Raw genomic sequence first — 26,769 nt, forward strand, 5'->3', positions numbered from 1 at the left:
GCGCACAATCTTTTGATTGATCTACTTAATCAACTTGATCAATACCTTGTCTTCTGCTGGATTATAAAAGTGGAGGGCTTTCTGTGCCTGATGTTTTCAAGAGTTGGAATGATACCTTCACACTAAGGTGCCATAAACGACAAAATATCATAGTTGATCACTCATTAAATATGAATTAATTCCTCAAGACGAGTAAGCAAACGTATGATTGTTAATAAAAATATTACATAAAAAGGTTCATTGCAAGCAACATTTGTATGGACAAAGAAAGGAAATAATCCAATGAATCATCAAACCTGATTAAGAAATAGTGGGAACGGGGGGGGGGGTATTTCGTGAAGCGTTTTGGTCAGATATTTTTCTGACAAACTATTTCAAGCTACTGAAATCCTTGCCGCTGATTGGCTGAGCGCACATTTGTCTGACAACTTTGTCCGACGAAATGCTTCATGAAATGCCCGCCAGTTTATAATTCACTTTAATATCTATGTATATTTCTTCAATTCCACATTAAAAAGTAACAAAATGATGATGTATGACATAATACCGAAAGACAAAATCTAATATAGTTTGTACAGCAGCAACAAAAGCAAAGAGCTAAACTGAAACAATATGATATTGTGTTGGTAGATTTTAACAAGATAAGAGCATAATGAAAAGTACAGCTTATCGAGAAGAGGCTCATTTTTATTTTGTGAAATATATTTTGTCCTATAGTTGATAAGATTTGGATATTTCTATTGCAGATACTACGAAAGAAAGACAGAGAAAGAGAGAGTGAGAAAGAAAAAGAAAGCACAAATTAAAGAAGGACTATATGTAGGTATGAGAGGTTAAACGACTTTTGCATTGATATCAAAGTAAGCAACTCTTTAACAATTAGATTAAGACTTAGTGGTGGTCAAGCAAACGCATTTTCTTTTCAGAATGACAGTTGATGCTGGTATATAAGGTAACGCATAATTATACAATATAGAGAGAATGTATTTGGTGCAGTTTGGTATTCTATACTTACAAAATGTACAGTAAAACGCTTAATGCATATTGAGGGTAGCAAATTTATTAGTGATGTAGCCTGGCCGTCAAATTTTGCATTTAAGAATCGTTGTATCTAGTATTGTTAACATGACATCAATAGTAAATTGCCGTCAGTTCAAACCCCTTCAAGTATACTCAGAGTTCAGGGGACAATGTTTGATGAAATTAAAATGAGTGAATAAGAAAGAAAGAGACAAAGAAAGAAAGAAAGAAAGAAAGAGAAAGAGAGAGGATAGACAAAAAGACATGTTTTTCCCTCAAAGTTTTGCTGAATGCAGCAGAGTCCAGATGCGATTGAGAGCTAGAGTGATTTGGCGGAAGAAGCGGTTGGCATCCGTCTCCGAGCAGTTCTTGAAGGCACTGACAGTGAACTGGAGTCTGCAAAGAGCGTAACATGGCAACGTGACGTGGCGTGATGTTCTTCTTTATTCAGTCTTTACTTCCAAATCATTCGTGCACACACCTTCACTTACACATACAATATATCAAATGCCTGAAAGTATTCCGTTACGAACATGTTATCATCAGATCATAACTGCGCTGAATTCGGAGGGGGGGGGGGGGTTCAATTAGAAAATGGAATAATCGAATAAGTATAACGGTGAAAGATATATGTAGGACCTATATGGCATCTCACGTAAATTCTCCTCGAATTATACAATGCAATAAGGGAAGTGGATCTAAATGAAGTAGGATTGAGACGGAGAAGGGAACGAAGGAAAGTGGATGAAGTAAAGCAGGGATAGAGTACAGAAGGTATTTGCATTATACAGACTCGTCTGCTAACTAGTATATCATACACTAGTACCTTACAAACTTGATGTCAGGATTTTTTTTCCTTTTTTTATACTAGTACTCCTCCCCATGTTACGTATAATTAAAACGAACAAGGAAGAAAACACGCGAAGGACGTCTTGATGCGAGGCTACAAAGGATAAGCAGTTTCACTACTACTATACTGACATACGTGGTATGGAGTAATACTCCAAGATATGATATCAATAAAAGGCAGGCGCAACTCACTCATCGCTGCCGATCCTGTAGCAGCACATATACCCATCCTCCCTCATAGGGGCTATGGCTCCCAGGCCCTTGGTGTACCCAAGGGTGCTCGTAGACAGGGGGAAATTGCCTCCACCTCCACTAAAGGTAAAAATTGGGGGATGGGTTGTAATGTTTTGTATTAGAGAACATCCTTTGTTGTCAGATCAAATATCACTCATTTAAATAAACTGAATTGTCAATCCCTCGTAAATATTGAGGAAAGAGACAGACTTGAAACAAACTCCGACCAAAATGATAAAATTCTACCTTTAAGTTGTTGGGGTTTTTTGTTTTTGTTTTTGTTCCTCTTGTATTGCAACTGATTGACAAATTGCCCAAGATCGACTTAAACGAACACTGAAGTAATCAGTGTTTAGTAGTAGCCATGATAAAGGAAATCATGAGCATACATACTCTGGCAGGATTCGAACCTACGACCTCTTTTGTTTTACGTCGATGTAGGGCAATTTGTCAATCAGTTGCAAACTCTGATCATATTACGTCATAATGGATGTCGTCAAGGAACTATCGAAATCAAAGGTCAATATATCATATTGTTTTATTATATCCTCACATTGCATCAGTTGAAAAAAAAGATGAATCTATATATTCACTTGCATTAAACAGAAAAAAAAATCTTAAAACAAAACTCGATCTAACCAGTACACACAGAGAAATTACGGTTCTAATTTGCACCCTACAGGGTGCATATCGTTGTAACACCAGCGGCTCCATTTAGGGTTCTATTTTTGGGGGTGCTTATTTAGCACCCTATATTTAACACCATATATGGTGCATATTTGCACCCCTCCATTGGGTTCCCTTTCTGCACCCAATAGGGTTCATATCGTTGTAACACCAGCGGCTCCATTTAGGGTTCTATTTTTGGGGGTGCTTATTTAGCACCCTATATTCAACACCATATCTGGTGCATATTTGCACCCCTACATTGGGTTCCCTTTCTGCACCCCATATGGTGAACAAAAATTCAGGTGCAAATTTGCTCCCTTTCTGGTTCATATCGTTGTAACACCAGCGGCTCCATTTAGGGTTCTATTTTGGGGGGTTCTTATTTAGCACCCTATATTCAACACCCTATAAGGTGCAAATATGGACCTCTATACAGGGTTCCCTTTCTGCACCTCATACCTGCACCCATTATGGTTCATATTGTTATTGTTGTAATTTTGCACCCTATGGGGTGATAAAGTCACCGCAATATAGGATGCAATACAATTTGCACACGTCTCTATATAGGGTTACCTTTCTGCACCCCATATGGTGAAAATTATAACCTTTTTTTAAAACCAAAATAATTATATACTGGATGCCTTCACTGACTTCACAAACAATTACCTAATGTCTACTGGATGCCTTCACTGACTTCACAAACAATTACCTAAGGCAACACTCCAGACATGACGCAAAATAGCATGCATAGATTTACACACAGTTTCTCAGTCAATTAAATCCACAATCTTTCGAAAAATGAAGTCAGAGACTTCAATTCAACAACAAATAGAACATAAACATGATGAATACAGTGCATACTTACATATAAATTATTAACATTTTAATATATGTCTAATGGAAGAGGGACAAGTTAACAGCGATTTTCTTTTTCATGGTTTACTTTAAAGTGAACATCAAATATACATTGTATTTCTACAAATTCTAATACGAGATGCATATTTTGTCATAAAAAGGGCAATGTAAATAAAAAATGTATGAAATTTGGTCAGTACATTGAAAAAGAAAAAAAATATTTGTTCTTTCCATCAAATGATTACTTTTTCTTCTTTTAAAGGAAGTTACCACATTGACAAATTCTTTTTATTCAAAAAATCCCTGAAGCTTGTGCAGAGTAATAGTAAACTATGTGACAAATATCTTTCACATTGTCCTTCTACTTCTAGAATGGATCATAGATAATATATGTACCTTGAATTTACCGGTACATCTTAAGCACCTTTATGTGTAATCAAAAGCACCTTTATGACGCTCTTAGACATTAACAGCGATACGTCAACTCTGATTTCTCGTACACAAGTTATTGCCAAAACAATGAAGGGTATGGCAAAGTTCTGTCATATATATTTGAAACTCACTACTTGTACTGACATATTCCATCTAATTCCAAACTTGAGAGCTAGCGAATGTGCGCCATTATACAATTAGTATACTTCACATTTTGTTTTTCATATACAATTACACCAATGATAAGAAAGGTGAAAAAAAGAATCAAAAAATGAAGAATGCACATCTAAATTTGGTTACTTTTTTATGCACACAGCTAAAGATATGTCCCAGTTATAAATCTTGGGCAGAATAGCACATCTGAAAACACTTTTCATTACATCAAATTAACATTAACAATTCCACAGAAAATGTAACCTCAGAAAGGGAAAATAAAGTTAACCAATCAGTGGCATGACAAACTGGACATAAAGAGGAAGGAATATGTCTTGTGAGACAAGTTTAAAAACAATTTTTTTTGATACATTGTTGTTGTTTTTTCAAGCGATGGAAACAAGAAGCACATTGTACTCAGTAGACCATAAATATAATTACACAATGTATGCAGTTTAGCCCCAACATTCAAAATATTGTAAAGAGCAGTCGATTTTTCACATTCATAAAGCAGGTATTGGTATTGGCACCATCACAAGCATAATGATCAGAAGCAAAATATATTATTATTACTATCATCATCATTATTATTACTATTATTATTATTATTATTATCATTATCATTATTACTACATGTATTACCATCAATATTTTACAGATATTTATGATCATGCATGAGAAATACCTCAAGTGTTGATGTTACAGTCTCACAACTCTTCCAATCATTTTAACACTTAATTTTCACCAAACCTTACACAAATATATCAGCACTTTATACAACCTACTTAAAGAAAGCTTAAAATTATAATCAGAGTTAGAGGGCAAGTCCACCTTCATATAGACCTACATGTGGATTGAGTGAATGCGCAGCAATAAGCCAGTCCGGAGATAGCTCATGTGCACATAGGTACAACTGACCTTTCATTTTTCTCAGTTGGTTAGGCACTTCACTCAATTCAAAGTGACATAATGCAGCAGCTCGCCCACCATAGCCATTTATGGAACTCATATTCAAACAAAGAATGAACCTAACCAGTGTAGATGAAGTGACCAGTATGGTTCGTCAATCAACACTTAGGGAATCATCTATTTTATTAAGTGCTGTTTTGAATATGTTAACAAACTTTTTTTGTGTGTTAAAGGGGCATTCCGGACGATTTTCATAATTTCACATCATGCAGTACAAAAATGGACAGCTCCATGTATAGATTCGTGGAATTTATTGTGGTCCTTGAGCAGAGAAACCAATGAATTTAAAATCTTAATCAAATTACACTGAACAGTGTTGATGACATCAGAGCCTCATATATTTCAGAAATGTAGCAGTGTAATTCCATTACAATACCACTTGCTCAACAAGTTCACCTGTGAAAAATCTATGCATGCCTTCTTCTTTTGTTCTGCTTCCTTGAGCCCCAAGTCATACATTCTTATGGTGAGGCTGCCATGTCATCATCCTTGTTCATTGCAATTTGTTATAAATTTTCAAAACATTCTCATTCCTCATCCCATTCACTATAAATTCTGAAACTCTGTACTCCGTTTAACTAATTTATAGCTGTTCAAATGTAAAAGTCTGAAAATCATCCGGAGGTCCCCTTTAACATTGCCAAATACCAGGCTTGCTGTCAAGTGGATGTACTGGCAGGCAATATTTATAAGGATTCCATGAATAATCCTAGCATTACAGATGCTTATCTCAGTGAAATTAAAAAACCAACCTGTCTCTCGGTACAAATAACCTTTTTCCGCACATGCTCAAACTGGTACCCTGAACTGGCTTATACTATTTTATAGAATGGGTAGCGAGAATCCTGCGATCTGATTGGTCGAGAGCTATGTGTTCATTTTTACTGGCCGCACGCTGAGTCACAGTGGTAAACATGTTATCGCGCACTTAGCAAGAGTACGCGTACTTGTAACAAAGGTTCGCGCACTAAAGCAAGCGTTCGCGCACTCAGCTTGGCCATGCATCCAGTAAAAACTTATGCATGGCTGGCCATGCATCCAGTAAAAACGGTAAGTACGGGTATGCATACCCTTTACGGAAAGCCAAAACGAAATGCATCCAGTAATTTTGTCATCGGGTAACACGATAGAAAACTGGGTTTTTGACAAGAAAATTACCCATTCTATAAATCAAATGACGCACATGTCTTTTCGTGCGTCAGTCGGAATATAGTGTGCATGCGGTAACTATGGAATTTAGCCTAAACCCACTCGGCTTTGCCTCGTGGGTTAAGCATTCCATAGTTACCTTATGCACACAATTCCGACTGACGCACTCAGACCTGTGCGTCATTTGTATAAGAACACATCAGTAAAAAAGTGAAAAGCGGACATTCAGTTCAAAAGTTAATAATCTTTAAATCATTTGTGCAGTCGCAGCAGAGTGAGAAGAGTTTATGATGTCACCTGCGTAGAACAATTCAAGGAAAACCTAAAGAGAATTTCACTTTTTTTTTCTTTTAGGTAAAACATGCACATTTCCTCGACAAGTCACTGACGTATGTAAGGGCAATGATAATACATGTAGTTTCTGCCTTCTTAAAGAGTGAAGTCCAGTGTTCTTTTATATGCAAAAAAGTAGATATGATATGTTGAGTTTTCTCAGGTTTTGGAACAAACTCTATTTTTCAATCCTTATATACATAAAGGGTTTGTCAGAAAATCATGCTTCTGTCAAGTGTCACAAAGCTACTCCACTTATGACATTGCATTGCCAGAGATTGCCCAAAATTGACATACATTGTGTGGCTGTCTACTACAAAAAAACAGCAGGCGACTTATTTTTTTTTTTTTGTTCCCTACTTAAACAATCAATTCAAAGTGTGCATGTGTTATTGAAGCACTGAGGCTATCGATGGTGAAGAAATATCTAATATATGAACAATACAAGCTAACCCCATCTAGTATGAAATATAATGGAAAGCATAATTTGAGTATTTCATATCCATTAGCAGATTCATATTTTCATCCATAATCCACCCCCCCCCCCCAAAAAAAAAAAAAAAAAAAAGATAAAAGTGAATAGAAGTCAAGTTCTCTTTAGGTTGTGTTTAAATTTGTAATTTGCCAGTTCGTTCTCTTGTATTTTTCTATTATATATTTCTTTAGAGTATTCTTGTAAATATTCAAGCCCAGTGCATTCTAAGAAAGGGAATAACCTGACAACAGTTTAGAAGACAGAATAAATAGTTATCGTTATCTATGAAATTAGACATTTTCACATACATTTTGCAAAAAAAAAAATGCTAATCTTCATTTCATGGAGTGGCTTCATGCTCACCCTCGGCTAAAAACAGGGAGGTGATTACTTTCTGGATTAAAATGGAAAGATGTTTCTACAGCCGTGGTGTTTAGCAATTCTAATGGGGGGGGGGGGGGGGGGGGATTCAATGTGACCCGTCTCAAATTTTATATGGTTTAAACATACATGACATAGCCTATGACATAGGAGTCTCATTATTATGCCTCTGCCCTGAATGGTGCCGGAGGCATATGTTTTCAGGTTGCCTGTCTGTCTCCCGGTCTGTGCGGATGTATCTACGGAAAAATTGATGGGCTTTCATCAAACCTGGTTCAGGGATACTACATGATGCTGATGATCTTATTGGCTTTTGGACTATATCTGCTAAAAGTCAAAGAAAATTTGAAAATAACGTTTTTGCTACTTCTCTAGTCAGGGAAATCGGTGTACTCGTGTGTACTGGTTGGTTGGCGCATTCAGTTGGGTACAGCAAGGTTTCATCCTCTGCTTTCACAGGAAAGCCGACTCCCAACTTCTTGTTCTCGTAGTGAAGGTATATCTGATCCTCTGCTTCAGCAACCTGCAGCTTGGTCTTCATAGCTAATCTCATCTTACGCTGCATAAGTCGAAACTCCTCGAGCTCTAGTTTTTGATGCGTTTCTATAGCACCTGCTTCAGCTGCCAAATAGTATGCCCTTCTGGCCATCACTCTCAGAAGGACTGGCATGGCTTCCACACTGACTCAACGAGGAACCAGGATTGACATCCTGAACATCTTCCATCTCCAGCTCTGGCATCCTATATGGCTCACCAGTCTCTCGAGGTTGACCTGCATCACTCATCCTGAAGACCATTATTGAACTTGATGCATAGTGAACTCGATGATGAATAATCACAGGTCCCTTTGGCCCAGTATGAGACCAAGCTAACACCATGCATCAGCATGGATCAGCAAGGCTCAACCTGTAATTGAATAAAACAAAGTTCAACATACAATCAATATTGGAATATCTACCTGCTAAAGTATGGGATCAAGTAGTTGTACTTCTGAAGTGATTTACCGTTTACATACCTTGTTTGTGTGACTTATTTTATGTCATGTCTACCACATGCAACTTCTCCAGTAGATATTATCTAAATTCACATATCGTGTATCATTGCTTATGCTCTGTGACTATGGCATTGCTAATTTATAACACACATTCTATTTTCATTGATAGACAACAAGGAGTCAAGGCCAACCTAAATTTTCTGACTTCAATCTTCATACATGTCTTAAATTCTCCTAAATGAACCAGGAACGCTATTTTTCTTCATTAGGCACATCATACATGCCTACATCGTTCTTCGTGTCAACTTCACAGAAACCAATATCCAACTGAGCCTCAACTCGGCTCAAACGTAATAATTCCTATTAACGAATATGATGCGACTATATCCGGTCACCTATTTACGTACGTACCTTGGTAACTGCGTCCAGCAGCCCCATACGCATAGCGTAATTACGCTATGGCTATGCGTATGGGGCTGTTGGTCGTAGTTAGTACCTTGGTTAAGGCTTTCCGTATTACCGTGCACTTTCATTGACTTATTCGCTATGCTTTACTGTATGTACCTGATATGTATGATCGCACTTCTGACATGTTAGTACACATGTACCTCGATACAACTCTTTCGCATCAGTTTTCACCACTCAGCATTCGATTAGCATAATTCACACATATCATCATCGATTACTGTGAAATATTTTCAACGGAACTTTAGTACAACTATCTACTCACAACGTTTGGCTCATCAAAAAGATTAATTCATCATCCCAACCTCACGGTCGTCTGTCCATTTCAAACGAGGAACGTCAGTAGTATGCACGTACGTACGTATACCGCGCGACCAACGGCGTGGCGTGCGCATGCGATTTTAGCTTTGCCATTGACCAAGTGCTGAACGGTCCACGCGTGCACCCATAATACGTGTACTCTATGATAACGTCATTGAAATGATATTCTTGATCCCGGTGCGAGAAGAAAAAACAAATGTTTAATTCAAGTAGTAATTTTTTTAGTACAGTATTACTGATGACACTGTTACTCTTTAACAACGTGTAGTTATATTTTCAAATAAAAATATACGATAATATCCAAACATAGTGTGGCATTTCAAGCAAACACCATTCAACACCCACATGTCAGCTTTCGGGAAAGACTATGGAATGGTTCCAAATTCGAACCCTTAAGACTTGGCTCCCTTTAGGGTTCGGATTTGCACCCCTACACCCATCCCGAACCCTATAAGGTGCCTTTTAGTTAGATTTGCTCGTAGGGTGAAAATATGAACCCTAATAGAACCCTAATTTCTCTGTGTGTATATTACAAGGGATATCATGAAAGAAAATAAGTAAAAGCTCTTTTTTTAAAGAACGATATGACCAAAGGATTTATCCTCATAATCATAGATACTATTTAGTACAATAGACGACAGGTGACCTCGTAAATATGAATTATCATTTGAAAATATGATAAATGGCTGAACTTAGAGGAAAGGCAAGGTAAAGATAGAAAGTCTCCTTTTAAAAGTTTGTGCTTCCTGTTTCATATAAGATTCTTCACAAAGCATTGCCTGAGATGATCATTGGCGCTAATCCTCTTGAAAGATAACTTTTGGCGACGCCACACAAAGTAATCATACGAATGATATTTTTGGGCGACTGGCTTTTGCATACAATAAGCAGAGGGGTTATAGTCAAATTTCTGTCAGAGACAGGGTTTTGTAGAAACAATGTTCTTGTTCTCTGTCTGTCTGCTGTTCCAGCTTGTGTCTTATTGTTTTACCAAATTTTCGCATTAAATCGGTTAAGTAAACAACTGAATCTATCATACGTTCACAAAAGAAAAAGGATTTAATCTACCAGTGAAGTCGAGGTGAGACTGGTGATATCGAGAACCTTCGTGAAAATCTTTGGAACGGAGATAATTAGCCTGTTCCTTGAGATGAAATGCTCATAGAAGGTGCAATCCCCATAAGGTTACAATGTAGTTCGTAAATCGTGGTGGACCCTACATTTCAAACCTTCATCAGGTTAATGTTATCAGTGGCGGATCCAGAGAGGGGAGCACCGGGCGTGCGCCCCCTTTAATTTTGTAAAGGCGCCTCCCCTTTACCGAATTTCTGGATCCGCCCCTGTTATGACAGGCAATGTTGGGTATTTATCTATATAGGTCACTGACCTGAGAGTGTAGGCCTTGTCCATGAAAAGTTCTGGCACCGGCAGGCCCATCTCCTGAGAGATGAGGTAAAGACCAAGGAGGTGTCGGTCAGTCCCTTGACCAGTGGCCGCTTCTATCATCAGGGCTATGTGTCGGTCGTGTGCTGTCCTGAGCAGAGCCAGTTTTGTAGATGCCTAAGACAGTTTGACACAAAGTTAGTAATGCTTCCGGCGTCCATCGATAGTTAAGTGTATCATTTCGCTTCGGTTCAACATTAGACTCTTCGAAACATCAGTGTGAACATAATGATTATAACTTGAGTTCAGTCATGTCAGTTACGTCACTCCTTCATATCTCATATATAAATACATTGTAGTAGGCCTAGCCGTTAAAGATACAGAGGTCTCCCAACCGGTCTTATAGTGGTTGTATCATTGTACAGGTGTATTCCAAAAAGGATGTCTCATAGCTTTCCTTATAAAATGTATTGGTATCGTCGATTCCTTCCATTTTGCATTAATACATTTCACATCATATCTCCTTTGGTATCGTTTGTCACTATATTCTTTAAGCGCAGATGCCATTATAGTCATATTCAATTTCTTTATTTTTACTAATCATCATAAACCACCTTCATCATAATTGTCATGATCAACAAAAAAAATATATATATATATTCTGAAGGCCTGGCCGAAAGGACTGAAAAAGAAGAAAGTACAATGTGTATATGAAAAGCACTGCCCTAAAGAATAACTGATATGTACTGTATTACTGATACCTTCAAGTTGCATGAAACGACGACTGTATATAGCTTGAAATAATGGCTACAGGGATAAGTATACAAAAATACGGTCTGGCCATTGAAGAACAGATACAGAAGCGCACAAATTAGTAGCGTCTTTCGCATCTGTGAAAACATACATTTACTCCTGACACTGTGTTAAACTTATATCAGACTGTTGCCTCTTCAAGCAGTTGCATTGGTGGACAACCATCCTACAGACCACCGAACAAAGCGCAACATATAGCAATGATTTCCTTGGTTTTCTCATCAATGATTTCCTTGGTTTCCTCATCCTCTTCAGCACGATACATCCAAAGACCCCAGTCATTCTCTCTCCCTCTCCTCTTTCTTTTTTCTTTCTTTCTTTCTCTCACTCTTAAAACATGCGAGTCAGAAGTGACCCAGAACTGGCTCCGTTGGGGTCACACACCGTTCCGGGTAACTTGGAATTTGGTCATGAAGACCCCGAATGGGGTCACCCTGACCCAATTCATGACTCTGAATGGGTCATATCTGACTCCATTCCTGGTCATTTCTGACCCGGAGCGGTGTCTGACCCCAACGGACCCAGTTCCGGGTCAGTTCTGACTCGGATGTTTTAAGAGTGCTCCCTCTCTCTTTGAATTAGCCAGTACATTCCTCTTTAAATTTTTTCCATCATCTTAGAGTCAAAATTGTGTCTGATGCTTATAGGGTGGCACTTCTCTTTCGTCTATTTGTCTATACTTTATACAAGACACTTGACTCTGTAGCTTACATCGACTGCTGTGTCCTGCATAGCTTTACACCAGTCTATGGCCTCCATAGTGCAGGAGCGGTGAGTCTCAGTGCGACCGTGGTAAAACTGCCGAGTTGTAGCTGTCTCATAAGCAGCGCCAGGTCTAGGCAGAAGTAAAAACGAAACGAAACAAAACGAACCGAAAAGAAAAGCTCACGTTTGTATTCTATGGGTACATAAACTGGTTATACAGGCCTTTATTTAGAATATGTTTTAATTATGTTATGATCTAGTTTCCTCTTTATATATCAATGCATGATAATTGTTGTAGAAAATATTGAGCAGAACTTGCTCTCAAAATCTGTAACCTCTGATGCTATTCTATGCTAAATACCAAAGTTTCGCATTTCATTTGCATTCTTTTGTTCATTTGGTTGTGTTTGTCTTTTGAAAAAGAAAATAACAAAGTTGAAATAAACGCAATTAAGCTGAAGTCAATATTGTCGCAACGAACATTTCAAATTCCTACGCAGTCTGCCAGTTTAGTCTGTTCCTTGGTCAGTCATTTCACCATAGCATTTACTTTTTTCTATCACATGGATTTGAAGTGCCATTACACATCATGATATCATGAAGTTGGATTGAATTAATAAAATCAATTCAGACCAACAACATGGAAGAGTTTTTTATAAATATTGGAACTAAGATGAGGAAGGTATGGAGATCTGGAAAATATTTTCAGCAACCATTTAGGCAAATAAGATGACACGCTGAAGTCATGACCTCACAATTCCATCACTGAACTATACGTACAAATCTTCTCTAGATCTAACCAAGGAGGCCACCTCCCTGATCTAACTTAAAAAACTTAGATTGTATCCTTTCTTCCCGTCAATTTGTAACGTTGCTATACAATTTTTAGCAAATGATGATCCTTATATACGGGGGGAAATGTGTATATTATTATATAACTATATTGCAACTACATCCATTTCCAGCACAGGGACATGCGACATTTTTTTTTATAACTTAAAGCAAACCACACAACAGCAACAACAACAACAGCAGCAATAGTAATAATAACAACAACCAAGTACCTGCCAAATGAGGTGTAGTAGGCGAGTTGTAATGCAAGCTGGATGACACCATCCGGGTGCAAGCCGTGTTTCTTCACGAAGTCTTTGCCGAACACGTAGTAAGAGCTGCAGACTAATTCAAAATTAGCCGCCTGTTGGAGATGAAAATATCGCCGAGAATTGCCTCTGGCATTTCCATCTTCAGCATCGCACATGATTGTTATACAGTATCAAATTTGAAGACAGGACTACACTAGTCGGTCATGCATTATAAGATGTCGGCCTAAAAGGTAAACTAGGCTAGTTTCTCGTTTAAAGAAAATTGGCTAATCCGTTCAAAAGTTTGGATTGTTGAATAAAAAGGATATTGGAGTTCGTGACGTCGCAGCAGGGGAACGATATAAAGAAAATATGAATACAATATCGCTATTACGAATGCGATGGCCCCATCAAAATTTAAAATTTATAACTTTCAAAAAGAATTCCATGGACATCACTGATGTGTTCTACTTTTGATATCGCCGCATTCATTGAATCCACATAACAATCATAGTTTTGTTGTGATGCCAATGAAAAGATTATTCATACTAATATCGTCATATAAAGTGTACTATGGTATTGTTGACGTCATTACACTTTCATTGTAATTTTCATGATATAATCTTTTGTTTTCCTCTTGCGCGTTACTATTAATTCTCTTTCGATATACGCTATCATCATTACCTTCATTTGTGATTTCTAGAGTAAGACCAAAGGCAAGAGTTAATTTTTTTTTATATGATATATGTTGAAATGGAAAAACATGTTGAAATTCCATGGCTATGCCATCACGCCTGAAGTTTACTAGCCTGGCTGGTAGCTGCAATGTTTTACGCAATTATTTAATGGTATAAGCATATATTAATGGAAATTAAGTTTGTGAAATGATCCGTGTGACAACTCAATACGTATGCATTCCACTTTGTTTACACAGCATGACAACATTTGCCTGTAACAAAAGTTCCCACGTTTAGTCCTCCTTGAATTTAAGACCCCCATTCGATAAAAAGGCGAGAGCATATTGACAGGGAAAATAAGTTTGTAAAATGTTCCGTGTTAAAACTCATCTACATAATGAATTCCAGTTCCCGTGCCGAACGTCCTCCATGCATTTTGAATCTTCATTTGCGCTTAATGATATTAAAGGGCATATTGTATATTGTAAGCGTCCTCTTCCACTAATCATTTCGTCAAATGGTTGACCTGAATACTAGCCCAATATCTGCTTCCTGGCCTTTTTTTCCCGCTGGCTCAAAACAATGGAGATTGTTACGTCTGGTTGATATGAACTGAGCGAGCAGCCAACTTACATTTCTGTTGTACACGTCAATGGCGTGTTTAATGTCCTTTCTCACTCTGTCATCCGTGACAAATATGAGCTCGCCTGGTGTTTGACAGTTCGGTCTGTCAGTTACAGGTTGATGCTGCGTAGTAAAATATGTTCAAGATAATTTATGTTTTTCTTTCCATCATAATTCAGATCAAACTTGAGAAATGACAAGACATTTTGATGCATAATTACAATCCTGTAATGCCGCACTTATGACATGTATGATACATACACAACAATATATTTATTTGAATATTTTTTTCTAAATACTATATTTGCACGGGCTTTATCGATATTCATAGAGTAATATCACTTTGTTAGATGAGATTGGAAAGTTTTATTTTTTTTTTTTACTTGAAAGATAGTTATGTCTGTTTCCTTGTCGATTTAATAATCATGCATTTCAAGATGTATATAGTATGACTATAGTTTTTATATTCTCAAGCATCACCATGTATATGACGACGGATAGCTCTGTGTGCGTAATTCATCTCGTGTTTATTTTGCTCATTTATGAGATATAACAAGAACTTACCGGCCATTCTCCACCACTTGTCTGCAATTGCTGGTAGAGGTACTGTGATAGTGGTATGAATGCCATTCCGTCAAATGGTGCATGCTGGTGGAAAAGACGGACTATTAGTACACTGTATTACGGCGACCATGCTAACTATCTTTAAAGAACAAACAAACATGCAACTTTAACTTCGCGCTCTTCAAATTTGCTGATAAAATTCGTGATAGATAAAAGAGGGATGGTATGGTTTGGGTGGAGATGGGAATTCAAGTTTTAGTTTTTTGCTAGATAAATATAAAAGAAAATCACTTATATGAAGTATTAAAGAGCATACAATTCTATGAGAAATTAAGTTTATTTGATGAAAAATGGTTTTGAAATGGATATCCAAAAATGAATAAAGTGATCCTTATAAATGGTGGGACCCACTTTTTATTGGGACCTCTTTCTTTTTTGGATATCTCAGCCATTCTAAGTCGATTTTCATCAGATAAACTTTTAATTCATCGAAGGATCAGATGCTCTTTAACATTTCATACAAGTGGTTTCTAATTATTTCACACAAAAAAACACATGAATTCCAATCTCCTCCAAAACTATACCATCCCTTTAAAACAATCTTTTATCCATCACAAACAAGTACAAAATTGCCAAATTGAGGAGCGCGAAATTGAAATCAAAAGATTCACATTGTGGCGGACACTCAATTTGACTTCAACCACTTACGTCAATGTTCGTACACAAAACCCCATTCGAAGTGACGATCAAGCTGTATGATTTGTCGAACCATCTGTTGTGAGGGAAGGCTCCAGCTATACCGTGATGACAGGTCTAAAGACAATGAAAAAGTTATACAAACATATTATGAAGAATTTGGTCCTAAAGCGGGTTAAGCGCCAAATGTAAACATTTTAAAGTGAGACCGCCATCTGAAACAATTAAGGAAACCAAATCTTTGATGCGATACCTCACTTGGTATAACATGGAACACTTTTTGAGTTTTGATTGGTTACGTCTTATAAAGAGCGTATAGGATTACCTCTTTAACTCTAGCCTGTTGGCCTACAGGGTTAAGTTTCTCGCTATAGGCCTACAGTCCTGTGCCAAAATTACTATGGGAATCGAAACTTTTCAGACTACCGTTCAAAGTATAAGAGTCTAGGTCTAGGTCTTTTCTTCCTAAAGTCTGCATACTAATACATCTCATCTCTGATTACATAAACTTATCGTCTGACTTTTTCCCCAACTTGATAAATCTGATGAAAACAAATCGTAGTTTTCTTTTTTTCTACTATATTTTAGTTAGAAGCTCTCTGAGTACAGTCCTTTGGTTTAATCTTATACCTTAACTGCCATTATGGTCACGAGAAGATTTCTTTTTATTTTCTTTTTTTTTCCGAGGAAACTTTTCCAACATCCGTTTCAGGTTCACTATCTTGTCTTAAGAATTGTTTTTCGCGCCGGTTAGAATGTCAAAGGTTAACCAGCTAGAGGGTAAAAATATGAGATGTTAAATGCTACAGGTATATTGAATAAAATCCCAAGCAAAAGTATTAGAAAAAACGACATCAGATGTAAAAGTGGTAGAAGCTAAACGTGTAGAAAAGGCAGAAATGTCCTAGGCAAAACTGTTAGGTAAAAATGCCAGACATAAATTTTCAAGTCGTTGAAATTCGAAAGATTAAATTGTTGAGAGGTTAAAAGATATAATATATTATATAAGTTAAAGTTACCTTAATGGTGAAAGTAGAAGAAGAAATATATTAGAGATAAAAATACCTGATGTAACAATGCCAGAAGTGATATGACAAAAACAACAGAAAAAAATTCAAAGAAGCACAAAATAATTCGTGACTTTCGATATATATGCCCGTGCTTTAAACATTGAAACTATTGCCTGATATCTTGTGTTATGTCTTATTCCTTATGCCTTAAGGATCTTTTAGGCCCGTAAACAGGACCTGACGATTTCGAAAGCCTTCAAGAGGAGCATTATAGACATTCTTGGTCAAGATGTTTCACAATGCACTGTGTCCCTCGATCTTGGTCTATGGATACTGCATGTGGTAATGTGTGATGAATAATGATGGCTGGGCATTGTTTCATAAAGCTGTTCGTAAAGTTACGCATGACTTTACGAACGCCTGGAATATGAAGTGCCAATATGTGTGCCCGTTTTTTTCTTTACATTTTAACAAATACGACTGAATGTCAATATCTTTTTATCTACATTGGGGCAAAAATACACTTTCAACTAAAACGTGTGTCAAAATACAAGAATAATCATTATCATCTGCAAATTTCAACTTTAGCTATTGAAATTAACAATGATTAGGAAACTCACTTGGCTTGCCATATTCCAGGCGTTCGTAAAGTTATGCGTAACTTGACGAACAACTTTATGAAACAAGGCCAAGGGCCAACTTTGGAGGGAGCTGTGTTAACACGGAAGAGACTATCATACATGGGCAAATAAGGTCATATGATTTTTATATGATATTTATTCGTCGTTTCTATAGCAACGAAAAGTCATGTGACGACGCATGGCTACTAGTAGTGGAATAATAGGAACTTAATGTTAAAGAAACCAAGGAAAATTGAACATACTTTCGTGACCTCTCATTATCACAACAATGAAATGAAATAAAACAACATCTACTCGGAAATATAACGTTAATCCTATCATGATCACAAGACTTGTAATTCTAGAAGCCCTGAGGAAAAACATTCCACTTCGCCATCATCATATACTTCCGCATATGTCTTCGGGTTTCCGTCGTCTAGAATGAAGCCCATGATACTGGTTTTGATGGTCTCTATGTGCTTGCGGTTGGCTGGATCCAGAGAACACAGGTGATCAAAGGCCTAAAGAGAAGCAACGAAATGCAAGTACAATGGCCAAACATGATTGTGCATAAATAATGTATCATATAATGTTAATACATACACAATAATTATTGTATAACGAGCGATTTAATTAATATGTTATACCAGAACTATCGTAAAAACTGCGTGCTGTACTTCTACTACTACTACTACTACTACTACTACTACTACTTCTACTACTACTACTACTACTAATGCACTGTATTTTCATGTGTTGATGTTTTCAAGTTCTCTTCGTGCCAAGCATGCAAAGACAGCCAAGCAAACCCATACGTGTAAATATATCGAAATATATATTTTGCTTGTTTGTTTGTTTTCAAACAGTGTGCGTACAATGCATCTAAGCGGTGAAGATATACATTAACCCTTTCTATGCCAATGAGTCAACAGGGCACAAATTTCACATATAAACCTATGGACAGGTTATAAATGTGACACACAAAGGGTTAAAGGGACACCGCCATACCGCCTCTAAGTGAACATTTTCTGATCTCTGTTCCTCTTCCTCTTTACACCCAAAGTAACCATTGAAGATAGATAACAAAAAAAAAAATTGATACTACACATACACACATGTCTCTTACATTTTGTTCGTATTTTATTTTTGTATGTGCGTTTCATGCAAGTTTACTTTAAAAAAGAAACAATTTATATGTTGTGTTTTTTTCTACAGTATTCTGCTTTCCTAAAATACCAGGAAAGAGTTCAAGAAAAGCTCACTTTCTTACCTAGGAACTTTGTTTATTAAATCAGAAGCTTTCAACATCGTAGATGATGACGAAAAAAAAAAATAGTCTCCTTTGAATTTTGTGCAGTGTTTTAACACCTTTCTACCTCTTAACGAACGATTGATTGTGATCATCACCTTACCATACCACAAGCTCCCTTCCCCGGAAAAAAAAAAAATCCACATAAAAGAAGCAAAAATATAAGGACCATGCAAAGCAATGATGTACCTTGGCGTAAGTCACTCGATCGTCTGCGGAGAGAGCTCCTATACACTGACCCCTCTCTCTGCTCATCTCTTTGATGTAAGTCAGTTGCCTATTTAATTGAATATTGTGCAGAAAAACTGTTCAGTCCTGGGGATTTTTTGCAGATAAAAACTTTTTATGATTCATGACACTAACTACTGTTTCATACGTTTGATAATAAATGGTCACTACAGAAAACCAATAGATCATCTATCTCTATTAGAAGTATTATCATATCCAACGACTGCTCAAAACAAAACATGGCCTCTTTGACTCTTCTCGTTGGCATCTCTATAACATTTCAAATGTAGTGTTACGTTTATATACCCCAAATGACATGTCGACGTTTTACTTATGTACACTGCAAAAACATCGGTGTTAGATTTAACACCGATCAAGTGTCAATAGAGGACCACACCCACAGGTGTAGAAAGTATGCTGTGATGGTGTTGAAAAGTGTTCACCTGCCACTTCGTGGTGTTAATTTGACACTGTAGCTGGTGATTGACACTGCGCTCGTGTTGATTCACCAATGACACCGCATGGTGTTGATTTGATATTGCTGGTGTTAATGTCAATGGTATAGCAACCGCCTAGCTTCAATAGGAGACCACACCAACTGGTATTAACTGTGGTGTAAATGTGTTCACACCTTGTTTAAAAAAATCAAGTATTTTATCGGAAAATTCTTGATCGTTTTGCTGAAGTTCAAAATCAACAAGAAGAACAGTAACTATATGAAACTATTCTAAAAACAATGATATATTTTGAAGTGACACCCGGAGGTGCTCATCTAAAACCACAAATGAGCACCAGAAATTTAACACCAGCTCGGTGTTTCATATTTAACACCGGACTTTTTGCAGCGTATATAATGTGCTTTATTCATTATTCATTATCCATTATTAATTGTCGTTGGCTGTTTTTTTTTTTTTTTTTTGATTACGTTCAGACGCGTTCTAACTGGTATTCGATAGGTTCCTAGACACGCCATAATAATGATTATCACTAAAGATTACATTTTGTTGTTGGTGTATAGCATTACAATCACGAGAGTCGTGATCCATACTGAGATGACATGATTCCATTTAGAGCGAACACATTTCCCAGCTCCTGCACAACGCAACCTACCCTCGCTTGTTGATGTCATTGGATATCTTTTGACGAAAGATGACACTTATTTGGATAACTTCCAACTATGACTTAACCGGTTATGATGAAGTCAACTTCATTCCCTACATCCCTCGACGAGTTATAGACACTGAATCTCTTTCACTTCGTTTGTTTGATATTTTTTACGATTATGATAATCCCTCTGTTTACCTGAATATCTCCGATGTTGTGTTTAGATTACCCTCACCATCAAAGGGCAGCATCTTGAATATGTGCCCGTTGCAGATAACATGAATATGCCTCGGACATTGGCCCTCGCTTTCTGAAAGGAAATACAATTCTGCACGTAAACACTCAATCAGGCAGTATCTTTCTATACACTTTCAGCAAAGACAATGTCACCTTTAGATGTTTGACTGAAATTGATTGAGTTTCAAGTTGGAAATAAATGCGGCTACTTTCCGTGTTTTCTTGAGTATGACTTTAACCAGTTTTCTTCAGATATGAATACGGTATTTTCAAATCCAAAGTGCTTTTGGATGAGACCTCTTTGTAGCTTTATTGTCGTTGTATTTGTGAAGATAAAAATAATGAAGATGATGACCTCACTGGAGGAAAAATAATGGTGATTCATTGACGATTGTTATCGTTATTTAAGTCATTGCTTTCATCGTAATTATTATCATCATTACTACTAATGCGTAAGATTGAAGAGCATGTGAAGGTCGGCATAGCAAGAACTGCCACGATTTAAACACGTGGCCCAAATTCACGAAGGTGGTACAAATGAAACCATGGTTTAAACCATGGACAAAAACCATGGAGCGCCAAGTGTCGCACGGAACATTTCGTTACGAAATTGGTCATTTCGTCGACAAAATGACCGTTCCGTTAACGAAATTATCATTTCGTGGACGAAGTGTTCATTTAGTTACAAAATGTTGTCATTTCGTTACAAAATAACCATTTCATCGACGAAATGACTGATTTCGTAACGAAATATTCCATGCCACATTTGGCGCTCCATGGTTTTTGTCCATGGTTTAAACTATGGTTTCATTTGTACCACCTTCGTGAATTCGGGCCTTTGTGTAAAATACTAGAACGAAATAGAAAAGGAGTCTAGACCAGTCTTGAAGAATCTGAAGAGAACGTCCCGCTCTAGTCCAGGTTCGCGACAGGTGTGGAACAGACCCCGCTGCTGGTCCATCGAGAAGATATGTGTTCCGGCCCTGTTCTTGTCCACGGGGATCTGCTCCCTGTATCACATATACCAAAATGTAGAACGTATACAACTCTTAAAGCAATATAGGTCTACTTTGAAATGGCTTTCTTTCCATATAAGTAAATAGTCTACAAATAGCGCCGCTCGCATATACAGAAAAAACAAAACAAAAGTAAAAGCAAAAAGTAAACAAACAGTTGTTTTCCTGCAGACGGAAACGGTGCTCAATGTTTCGTCGTTTGATACACGGCTCATGAAGAGCTGTCTCTTTTGTCATTTCGGATTATTTTCTTTGCAATATGCAAACTTTGTTTACAAGCAATTCCAAGTTTCGTACAACCCAACAAAAACCAGCGGCTCATTTTATGAATGGCTTTCATATTCTTATTTCTTCAAGATGATTGGTGAAAAGAAGCGACAGCAGAACAATACGGTGACATGACATTTGCTCCTGCGACAATTGCTCCGGTCTTATTTTTCTGCTTATAGGGTTAGGGTTAGGGTTGTGATATATAGGTTTTAGGTTTAGTCTGATGTGAGGATTAGGATTAAGGTGAGGGTGTCACAATGCGACCAGTTTACCCCCCCCCCCCTCCTCCTCTCATTTGCATTAGGATCATGCCTGCTCACATCTTAGCTTTATTTTGAACACATTAGATAGGGACTATCATAAGGAATAGGATAAGGTACCAGTCTGACTAGCGGGTCAATAACACATAGCCCAGGGTTTTAGCATAGTTCAGACAGGTGGGTTTAATTGGGTAGGATGCAAAATCTTTTGTGTTTGTGTATGCAAGTGAGTATGAGAGTGCCCAGTTATGAGAGAGAGTGTGTGAGAGTAGACAGAAGATACCAAGAGCTCCTTGCAGAAGGATGAAGAGCTGAGGAGCTGCAACCCAGGCTCCTATGTGTGTGTAGCTATAGGGAATTGGGAAGGCACTGAGGCTGCGGCACGCCCTATAATTTGCAAGGTGGTTTTAGCATGGCTGGCAAAACCACAGATTTGCAGACAGCGTGACTTCTGGTAGCACAGGCCAGGAGGAGGCCATTTCAGCGCAACTTTTGGCAGCACAGGCCAGGAGAAGCCCCCAACTTCCCCCAGCTCGACTCACCCCTTTCATGAACTGTAAGTAGTTATATTAATTGCATTTTGTTAAGTATTTTTGTATCTCCAACTCAAAGTGGAGGAAAATTTTAATTGCCTGCATTATTTGAGTAAAAGTAATTTTTTGCTCCTGGAAAGTCTGAAGAATTGTAATATCCAGAAGGCAGAAGTGTAATTAATTTTCATATATATTTGGTATAGAAACTGAATTCCAAGAAGGAAGATATTTATAATGTAAAGAAGATAACTGTTGTAATAGGAGAAAGATGTGCGTCGCTTATTGCATCCCAATTACTGATAAGGTTTTGTTTCAAGTTATAGTGAGGCAAAAGGAATGCATATTATGGTGAGCTACCACCATTGATTTTGTTTACACGTAATTACTCTGATGTTTTGAGAAGCATGATAATTGTACGTAATAATTTTGAGGAGTATATATGTATCAGTTCTGAGCAAGAATAATTAAAGTAAGAGCGGTGTGAATGTGAGGAAATTATTAATTTAACAAAGTAATAATTTGTTTCTGAAGTTGCAGTATATAGAAGTCATAATATGTACGATTGAGATGGTGATCCGTCGTAATAGCTAAGTATGTAATTGAATCGATTATATATATATATATATATATATATATATACAGGCATAAACCTTTTGTTGTTAAAAAGAATGTGGCAGACAAGTGGCAGACACATGGCAGAGGGAAGTTTAAAGGTATGAATGATAGAATTACCCCTTATTTGCTTAACCCGATATTTTAATTATTTCAGGGATGAGCTGGGCTTATGAGCTGAGCTCACGACAAAGCTCACGACAAACGTCTAGCCCCCATCGCTATATAACGCGACATCCTGCACTCATCGATCCCGAGCTGCTATTCAGCACGCAGCATCCCCGGCACTCGGCATCACGCCACTCGCCAAACACTCGTCGACATTCGGCATCTGTCGGCGTCGTTCGTCTCGGAGCCCCGCCTTCGGACCTACTCACCGTCTTCGTCCTCCAGTGTGACGCACCTGCCCGTCGTCCGCTCTCCCGCGTGTAAGACCCTTGGACACTCCAACCTTGTGAACGTCACGCGAGTGAACTGAAGGACTCGGTAGCTCGATCCGAACACCCCCCCCCCCCTTTTCCAGGTGCTATTTAACTATTTAAATCCCGTGATTGTGTGTATGTCTGCCACAATGTGATTTGGTAGGATAGTAATTTTTGCAGCAATACTGTTCGTTTATGTAACCCTTTGAATTGTTCATTTTTTGTACTACTTGATTTTTATTTCAGTTTGACGAGCCGGAAAGCACCGAGCTTCGTCACTAATAAACAATTTATTTCACGGAATACATTTGTGCAACGCCGCCTTTCTTTGTAGTTCATTATACCACTGTAACAGGACTTAATCTATCGTCAGCCAGACTACTCAGGGCCAAGAGCTGACAGAGGGTTATAAAATTGTTTATGGGTAGAATTTATGTTTGGCTTAGAGTGCAGATATTTCATTTTCATGGGAGCAATTTATTGACGTAGGAGCAAATGTCATGGAACCAAACAATACACAAAGTTCATAACGTTTGTTATGATACAATCTTTTATATCAGAAGAAAAGCTAAGTTGTTTTCAAACCTTACTTTCTGACAAGTGTGTAGAAAGTGAGTACATGCCAGAGAGCGATGGCCCCTCGTTCAAGCTGACTGCCTTTCATCGGGGGCCACATGGTGTCTTGGGCTGGGAACGACCCGGAAGGGTTTTGGAAAACTCCAAGAGGACGTCGAGATGACAGATATGCTATTTCTTCCCACCATTGTTCCAACTACACAGAATATTAAAGCGGAAATGATGCGCAAGTGATCTCCTCTGGCTCAAAACCCACAAACAATCTCAGATTAGGATTCTCTGTAATGGACCAAAATATGTCATATGAGTTGACCGTCTCAAATCTTGTAACTTTACATTGTCTTACCTAGGAGAGTAATATTTTCTCTAACTAGATATATACCTGTCAAGATTTTGCGGCTTAAAACGAAACCCAAATCGAGATATTAGCAGGTTTTCTGGACCATTTTTTTTTTTCCGGACAGGTGTTACAGTGGGAAATAGGATGTATTTCGAGTAATGCTTTGGCACAGCACGCCTTGTGGTCCTATAATTTTTAAATCGATTTTTTGATAATTTTTACTCCTCTTTCTATGAAACTGCGCACCTCCTTATAAATGTATTAACTTCTGCCTTTACATTTCAGTCACTTTTTGAATGAGTTATGTGTATGACTTTCAAGCTTTTTAGCTTATACCCTTTTGTACCATGTATGAAAAAAGTGGAAATTCATATTGGCCTTTACTTTCTGTGGGTTTTGATCTGGGCGTTCACATTATCTCTTCCCATGAAAATTAAAAATCCGTCTTCTTTTTTTTCAATTGTCTCACAAATCTGGCAGAAAGAACAAAAAGGAGAATATATCTAATAACAAGAAGAATGTATTTAAGCAGAAACAACAACAACAACAAATAGGCTATTGATAAATTCTGAAGGTCCCTGCTTTATCTGTTCTCATATATGGGTTATGTTTGCTTAACTGTGTCTGAGTGTGAGCTAATGTTATCTCAATGTGAAGCAAGTGTGTCTATTTTTATATCTTATCATGCCTGATGACAATGTTACACTCTAAATGTGCCTTCCGCCTGAGCTTATCAATACCTTAGTTTTGTTTTGTATCGATATATTATAGTATAGAGTTCAAAGGTGGCAAAGAGTGCTCTGATATCATTCTCATATGTCTATTTGATGGCATATTCTCTTCAATAGACCCAAGGCACAATTATTGTGTTAAAAAGATTATATGGAGTCAATATTTGCGGGTTTTTTGGTGTGTTTTCAAATTAGTTAATTGCCAAACTCGTGTTCACTATTCATTAACAAGTCATTACCTGATAGTTATGAAATACACGATTCTTTTTATAGTGCCAGTAAATTCAGCTGAAGAGGGGAATTCACTTCCAAATGACCATTCCCTCTGACGATAATAATTATCAGAATATTTTACTGCATTGAAATGGAATATAGTCCAAATGAGAACACATCCTACTAACCGTTAAGGAAATATAAGTAAATGCTGTCGGTCTGAATACTTCTCAAATCTTATACATATTGAAGAACACAAAATTAATTGAAGAATGATCATTTACCCAATTTTTTGAAGCCTCAGACTTCTTGAGAAGCTCGTTGTGAAGTGTTTTACCCGTTCCTTGGCCGAAACGTCCCACAATTCTTTGCGTCTCCCGGAAGTCCTCCTCAGACAAGAAGGGTTTTACTATTAAGCAGAAGAAAGTGATACAGAAAAATGGGTGTGCTTAGGGACATAATATGTGTCGCGGTCATCGTGTCATTTTGTTGATACCTACTCTATTATCGATATATAGTTTCAGCTATCGTTACTTTCATTAGAGGTGGTTCTTATTTCCTCAGATGTGTGATTTTTATAATTGTAAATGCATTGGAAGTATTATCTTACCCGAGTCGACGTACTTCTTCAATGTTTGCTCGAGGGGTGGCACCGGTAAAGGAGGCAGCTCGTCATCGTATTGAAATGTTCGCTCTCTGGATGAAACTTCCATCATCAATGTCACTGGTTATAGTGATTAGTGATATACCTCAAAGATATCAAACTGCGCTCTAAAGTGAAAAGATGGGGGAAAAAAGACTCATTGCAAAGTCGGGTTCCTGATCGTGATTACAACAACAATGAATGTATACAGGTATGATAACAATTCTTGACAATGTGTCGACTACCAATTCACAAACACACATGGATGCACTATATCATATACACAGTAATATAAACATACACTACACAAACGTACTCACTTATAATTATCATCAAAAGAGATAAACAAACGTGTAAACACTAACACATGGCAATTGGAAAAGTATGTCCTCCTGATATTCTGTACACTGAAGGAACGAAGAAGCCAAAATCATACCTTTTTTTCTTCTTCCTCCTCAAAAACCAGTATACTTCAACTCAAAAAATACCACGCGAAGTGCACGACTGCTTTTCAACAGTCTAAGAATTCATAATTAATCGGAACTGATAGTCGTTGAACTTAGCTGTGTCCCATGATTTCTTATCAACTGTGTATCTATGTAATACGTTAAGTATTATCCGATCCCTGACGGGGAGAACTAATGGATTAAGTTTTGTGAATGATAACCGTTGAACTTTAGACTTCATGACATAATGGCACACGACAGCAAGATCGAGTGAAGTCGTTTGGGTGTGTGATACCCAAATTCTTCGACCCATCATCAACTTGGTCGATTCGAGATGAAAGATCTTGTCTCGATGA

General features: G+C 37.6%; 1 protein-coding gene across 1 annotated transcript; it reads right to left on the reverse strand.

The window, feature by feature from the left end:
* Window positions 1-1,295: 1,295 nt before the first annotated feature.
* LOC139737443 (peroxisomal carnitine O-octanoyltransferase-like) lies at window positions 1,296-26,037 on the reverse strand. Its single transcript, XM_071648118.1, has 15 exons — window positions 25,935-26,037; window positions 25,609-25,733; window positions 24,055-24,236; window positions 21,231-21,361; window positions 20,313-20,424; window positions 18,972-19,059; window positions 17,881-17,994; window positions 15,856-15,960; window positions 15,148-15,231; window positions 14,593-14,706; window positions 13,265-13,395; window positions 12,207-12,330; window positions 10,687-10,859; window positions 2,062-2,181; window positions 1,296-1,416 (listed from the first exon to the last, which is right to left on the reverse strand). Exons 1-15 carry the CDS (start codon window positions 26,035-26,037, stop codon window positions 1,296-1,298), a joined length of 1,827 nt encoding a protein of 608 aa, XP_071504219.1.
* Between the last annotated feature and the right edge of the window lie 732 nt (window positions 26,038-26,769).

Source organism: Diadema antillarum, unplaced genomic scaffold, assembly GCF_040938485.1.
Source record: "Diadema antillarum isolate AM-2024a unplaced genomic scaffold, OU_Dant_1.0 seq00000693_RagTag, whole genome shotgun sequence".
Classification (NCBI taxonomy): Eukaryota; Metazoa; Echinodermata; class Echinoidea; order Diadematoida; family Diadematidae; genus Diadema; species Diadema antillarum.